At 38.7% G+C, this 6,118-nt stretch overlaps 1 protein-coding gene and 1 long non-coding RNA gene across 5 annotated transcripts in view; one reads left to right on the top strand and one right to left on the bottom strand.

The window, feature by feature from the left end:
• Nucleotides 1-6,118, top strand: part of LOC108446133 — a 115,400-nt gene that overhangs the window by 60,700 nt on the left and 48,582 nt on the right. The gene's annotated exons all lie outside the window — the stretch shown is intronic.
• Nucleotides 1-6,118, bottom strand: part of PDE5A (phosphodiesterase 5A) — a 106,988-nt gene that overhangs the window by 52,883 nt on the left and 47,987 nt on the right. Inside the window, exon 2 of one of the 4 annotated variants that reach the window (XM_017731412.1) lies at nucleotides 5,264-5,366. The exons of 2 other annotated variants lie outside the window; for them this stretch is intronic. In XM_017731412.1, the coding sequence (XP_017586901.1) occupies nucleotides 5,264-5,346 (83 nt within the window). In that variant the 5' untranslated portion in view covers nucleotides 5,347-5,366. The remainder of the gene's footprint in view (nucleotides 1-5,263; nucleotides 5,367-6,118) is intronic. One more of the 4 variants, XM_017731471.1, reaches the window with a different exon arrangement.

Raw genomic sequence — 6,118 nt, 5'->3', positions numbered from 1 at the left:
CGTTGGGTAAATCACAGATTTCTGCATTAACCATTTCATTTCAGAAAAAGGGTTCTGAGGCTACAGTAGACATGGCAGTTAAAGCTCCTAAGCTAGGCAGAGGTTTTGGAAAAATGACACCATATTAAAATGCTGAAGTAAAACAGTAATGTAAAACATACAATTATAGAATGCAGATTGTATAAGTAACTGAAATGCCATTCCCTGAATGGTCTTATGTGGAATATTGATCATAGTACTGCTCATCCAATCTCAAAAAGCAATTGCAGAATCATCAGAAGTGACCTAGACAGGAAAAACAAGAAGGACCAAACTCATGGAAATATCTTTTCTGTAAGGAGGCAGAAGGAGTTTGTTTACAAAAGGAGAAATACAAACATATAATTTAATTACTGGTATTTAAAAAGTAAGATAGTATTTTCTCTCTGTCTCATAGGAGAATAACAAGGTAATGGTCAATGCAATTATGTCAGCTGCAATAGATAGCATCTCATTTCATGTAATTAGGAGTAGCACTAATAGAAATAAGCATTTGTCCTGTGGTAACATCCAGTAAGCCCCAGTCAAGAACAGAGGTTGCACCAAGGAGCACTGTAAACATGTAGCATTAAATGCCAGGCCAGCTGAGGTGCAGCCAGCATCCCAGTATTCCATGTCCCAAGGAACTGGGACCCATGGGTGCAGCTGCTGCTGCTGGGGCCCTTATTTAGCTTACGGATAAGAACCAGTGAAGCCAATGCAAATTATTATCTTCCTGTGAAGTCAGTGGCAAAGCAACAGTTCAAAGGATTGCTACCCAAGCAAAGAATAGCATATACTTTCCCAAAAGAAATAAAAATTGAACAGTTGGGGGGAAAAAGGGATACCTTCTCCGTATCCAATGAATTTCCATGAATAATAATGAACATGTTGTTTTCATTTTTAAGGTGACAGGAGGGGATGAAGGCCAAGCATAACAAAAAACGAATGCTCAAAGTGGAAAAAGTCTTCCATAATTTTGGCTTCCAAAGTGCTCTGAAAAAGCTCCATGTATCTTAGCTCTCGCCCAGCTTTCCAGTCTGTTTCCACAGCTCAGAAGATAGAATTGATGTGGAGTAGCTCTAAACCTGAGAAGGCCTTGTAGTAATGACACACAAGTAAAAATGTCCAGTTCAAGTTTAGAAGCCGCTTGAGAGCTTAGTGTTTAAGCCGGGAAGCTTTTCCATCAGTAGGCCATGCTATTGCAGGACTGGTGGATGGAAAAAATATTTAGGTGAAATCTTTCATCTGATGTTTTGCAAATATTGTCATGTAAGGAGATAAAAAAGCGGGGATTTTTTTTGTCTGCTCAAGGCACATAAATTTGAAATGCTGCTAACTCAGGATAATTAGTAAGAATAAATACGGAAGTATGTAACCAGAGGAGAAGTAGTTATGTGATAATTTATGATTAAAGAACTCTATTTAAATTTATTTGAAAGTAATATAATTCTTTTTCATTTCCCTTTAAAAGAAGAAAAAAAATGGTTTCAGATGTCAACATTGTTAACTTGCCTGATTTATTCATTAGATGAATTGGAGCAGCATTTAGCTTTGCTGCAAAGTGGGAATTGGCCATCTTTCTGCCATCTCTTAAATCTGGAAAACAGTTGGTCCATTTTGGCTCCTAAATCAGGTTTAGGACTGTACTGTATGGCCAGTGAGGCTAGAATATGATAAGGCAGAGGAAACTATTCCACTTCTTTATTAGCCAGCACTTTCACACACACACAGTGGAAGAATCCTAATACTAGTGAGGCAAGTTTCCATTTCCCTTCCATTCCATTGCATAAGGAGAGTGAAATAGCAACCAAAATGCCATTCATTCAAAATCTAATCATTATTTAGTGATGAAAACACTGAATTATGAGAATGTCTTATAAGTTTATTCTCTTAGTCCTTTCCAAATAATTGCTGGAAATGTTTCCCCAGAGCTGCTCAGCAGTTGCATAACCTACCCTCTCCTCTGGGATAACAGTGGATATGTCCTACAGGAAGCCATGGAAAATAGTAGCTTCCTCCTATTTTGATTTGAATGTGATTGAGCATTTGCGTCAATCAAAGTACCAGGCAAAATTATTGTTCACGTCAGGAAAGCAGCAGCTTCTCAAAGCTGTTTGTAATACATGGACATTTGTCTGGAAAACACTGTCAGACTTTATCTCCTGAAAAATGTAAGTTAGGATTTGAGTTTAACATATTAGCATTTGATGTGTAAACCGGCCAGTATGCTCAAATTGTAACTTTTCCTGATTTCTATTGGAAGTCTCAGGATAAGTTGGAAAGCTGTTAGCAAGTCTCTCTCTTTTTTTCAGCCTTCTCTCCCTTAAGCTAAGTAGTGCCACATCTTTCAGTTCTTCCTTGGGCATCATGTTCTCCAGCCCTCTGATCATTCATTTTCACTGTGGGCATTCCCTAGATTGTCTCTACCATTCCTGCAGTGTCTCAGCAAGCTAGGATCAAGTAATCCAACTGAACACCGATCAAATCCCAGTGAAGTGGAAGGAGTATTTTGGGTTCCTTGCAAGCTTTGCTCCTGCTAATACAGTCACCCTTGCTCATGCCTTCTTGGCAACAGCTTGATGTTGTTGACTTCTGTACTTTCTGTTCCCTTTTTTCATATACTTGCCATGTAGTCAGGTGCTGCCTGTGTTTATGTTTACCTCTGCCTAACTGCATTTTCTTGCTCTTGAACATTTTTAATTTCATCCTGTGCTTGCAGTATGTCTCTCCGATTTATCAATGCCAAATTCTGTGCCTGTCCTCCAGTGTGTATTTGGCCTTACCGAGCTTAGTGCAGACTTGCTGAAGGGCACAGGTCTGGGCAGTGATGGGTTTTGATGCAGGTAGGTGAAACTGTAGGTGGATAATGTATGCATAGGATTTGGTGGATTTTCCTTAGGAGGTAGTGGGCAGGTAGAAAATTTGTAGGGCAGATTTCATTCCAGGCCCTTCTCAGGCATACCAAACCCTTTCTTTATTTACATGATACTTAGCTTATTTTTAAAGAGCTTCTTTGCAATTACAAGAGCTTCTTTGCAATTGCTTAGTAATTTTGAATTAGCGGTTGCTCTTATTAGTACATTTTCTAGTAATTGTGATTTTGAATTGAAGTATTTGGTTTATATTTGGTTTATATTTAGTCTTACAGATAATTATTGAGTCAAATTATAAGGGGCTTGTTTTCCTAGTTGTGGTTGTTTGGAGATGGAGACTCAGTGGCAAACTATATAAATGAAAAATTAGTCAGATTTTTTTCAAGAACATACCACTGCTATTTGGGCATCCAGTCTTTCATTTCTATGTACTCCTACACCACAATTCTCTGTTGAACTTCTCACACGTTAACCTAGCAGCTGGAGTTTGTGAAGGCCCCCTATCATCACAAATTAGTATCATTTCTCTCAGTAAAACCCTTGGTTTTCTGGAGCTGTTTTTTCAGCACATTGTCCCTGTAATGATCTTTCTGAAACCACAGAGAGGTGTAGTAGCACCAGCTCCTGTGTCACTGTTTAATCCACCTTGGGCAATAAGAATAACTTTTGCCTACACTTTGCTCTGAGAATGTGTCTGTTTTGGCCCGCTAGTTCTGTTTCTTTCTTTCCACAGTGACTTTTCCCAAAATAATTTTCTATCTTGCAAACGAGACTGATTTTCTTTGTTCCTTTAATGAAAAACTTAGATTTCTCTGTGTTAAAATATAGGCCAGACCTCACTAAGTGTTCTTAGTTGGTCTATATTAAGGGCCTGCCCTTCATGTTATTTATAACTGTGTAACATTTTGTAATTTGCAGCTTTTTCCATCAATAATTTTATTTTTTTTTCAGATCATTCAGTATTATTTGGGTCCATTTAGTATGGATCAGACTGATGCTATACATTGCTGGGGCTTTTATCAAAAATCCTGTAAAGTTGTGAGTTGTGATGAAATCTTACAGGAGTTTACTATATCAAACTAATTCGTGGTCTCATGGGAAAGTAGGAAGTTTTTTTTTATTCCTGACAAAACTAATTTTCTGTGTTGACTGGCGTTAATTGTACTATCATCCTTTAATTGTACACTGATTTCTTCCTGTATCAGCCTTTCCATCAGTTTCCCTGACGTTGATGTCAGGCAAAATGATCTGCAATTTCCTTATTAAATAATGGAACAATGCTTGCTTCTTCTCTGTCTTGGGGATCTTATGTGGAATTTCAAGACATGTTTTGCTTAGTTTGGTTCTTTTAAATTTTATCTTACTGAGGTTTAGGGTTTGTACCTGTTAAACTGGTATTATTTTACTTCTTGATATTTTGGAATCTTAGTAGTGAACATACGAATTTCTGCTTTAATAGATCACATGAGAAAAATTTTAGTGGCACAGAGCTGGTGAAGTATTATGCAGTGGGCATAAAAATTGTTTTCAGGGCTTTTTAGGAATGCACAGACATTCTGGTATTAAAGGAAAATGTTAATCTTTGATTGTGAAAGAGCAACAACAAATTGAACAGTAAATACAGTGATAACATAACATTGATATTGTGACCTAAAGGTATAACCACAAAATTTTCACTGTTCTGAACAATATGAAAGGAAAATGTGTAAGGGATTAGCTTGTGACTAAGGCTCACTGCAGCACTGCTAAATGAATATAATGGGTTTGCATGGCATTTTAATTATACTCAAGAAGAGAAGTATGAGAACAGTCAGATTGAAAAGAGGTTGTTAAACAGGTGTGTGGGTTTATTTCTGTCTATCCCATTTGATTTTTTTTTTGGAGGGGTGTGGCGTACTCAGGATCCTGCTATGTTCTCCTTCAGTTTTCATACCTATCCCTGGAGTCATCTGTGGTGTGGACGTTTGTTTGGCCAAGGGAGTCTGAATGAGAGTATTCCCAATGTACCATTGCTGATCCCGAATCAGCAGCAATCTTATGGAGAGGTTTTCCCCACAGTGCCTATTCATGCCTCCTCATCTCTTTTTAAAGCTTTGGCTTATGTGAGCACTTGGAGCTTTCAAAACCTTTTGATACTTGGTAACTAGTTTCTCTCTGGTAAATACAAGACGAAAACTATTAGAGTGAATCAGTGAAATGGATCTTTAGATTCTCCCATCAAATAGCTTGGGGTCAGCATCAACCTGCCTTCCTGAAAACGTGAAGCTGTGTTTCTCAGGAAATTAGTACTACAAGAGCTGCTGGGTCCAAATTGTGATAACTACCTATCTTTTCACATTTGGTGCTACATTTCTGAAATTGCCACTTACATTTCATCGCTGGCAGGTTGCACACCGTTAGGTTTCTGAGACAGGGGCTGTCCATGGCCATGTGTTTCTGCAGCCTTTAGCATAGTTGGTACTTCACGTGCTGCTGTAAAACCAATACAAGGGACAAATTAAATCCATTTTTGTTGGAATCCAGATATCATTTGCATCGCTATAGAGCTTTTTCATTAATCATTGTCCCTCCATTAGATCAGTGAGGACAGCAATAATTGTCGCTAGTCTTGTATTACAGGTGTCTATAGCAAAATGGAAAGTTTATGGGATTTGACTTAGGTTATAGAAAAAGTTTATGTCATAGCTAAAACTACATCAAGTGAGTCACTTGTGTTTAGTATTACATTTAGTCTTCTAAATCACCAGGGAGCTGATTTTTAATCTATCTTTCTATAGCCACAGGGGTTCCACACTCACTCCTGGCAGCTTGTACCGGGTCCTAGGAGAGACAGAAGTGTTGTCAACAATGTGGCAGACCTCATTTGGCACCTTTGCTCCCAAATGGATAATGTGAGCATCTGAAAACAGCGTGTACCTCACAGCCTGATCTGCTGGCCTGGGTTCGTGCTGAAGGAGAACCTCAGCCACTCAGCCCCAAAAACAGGTAGCTGGCTCATCCCTGCCTGTTCACTGCTGTGGCACCCCACTTTTGAGGCCTTCCATGTTGATTTTAGACCAGGGGAGAATCAAACCATGTGAGATGAAAGCTGCCAGAAAGAGTGAGGAATGTGGGGACAGCAGGATGGAAATAAGCACATAATTTTGCTAAACTGTTCCAATACGGAACAATACTAAGGAGAGTCTTGATGAGCCTAAAACTCCTTCCAGCTGCTTGTGAGCTAC

This window comes from Corvus brachyrhynchos, unplaced genomic scaffold (genome assembly GCF_000691975.1).
Source record: "Corvus brachyrhynchos isolate BGI_N302 unplaced genomic scaffold, ASM69197v1 scaffold20, whole genome shotgun sequence".
Taxonomy (NCBI): domain Eukaryota; kingdom Metazoa; phylum Chordata; class Aves; order Passeriformes; family Corvidae; genus Corvus; species Corvus brachyrhynchos.
The sequence above is the reverse complement of the archived record's forward strand: the minus strand, read 5'-3'. Positions and strand labels throughout refer to the sequence as shown.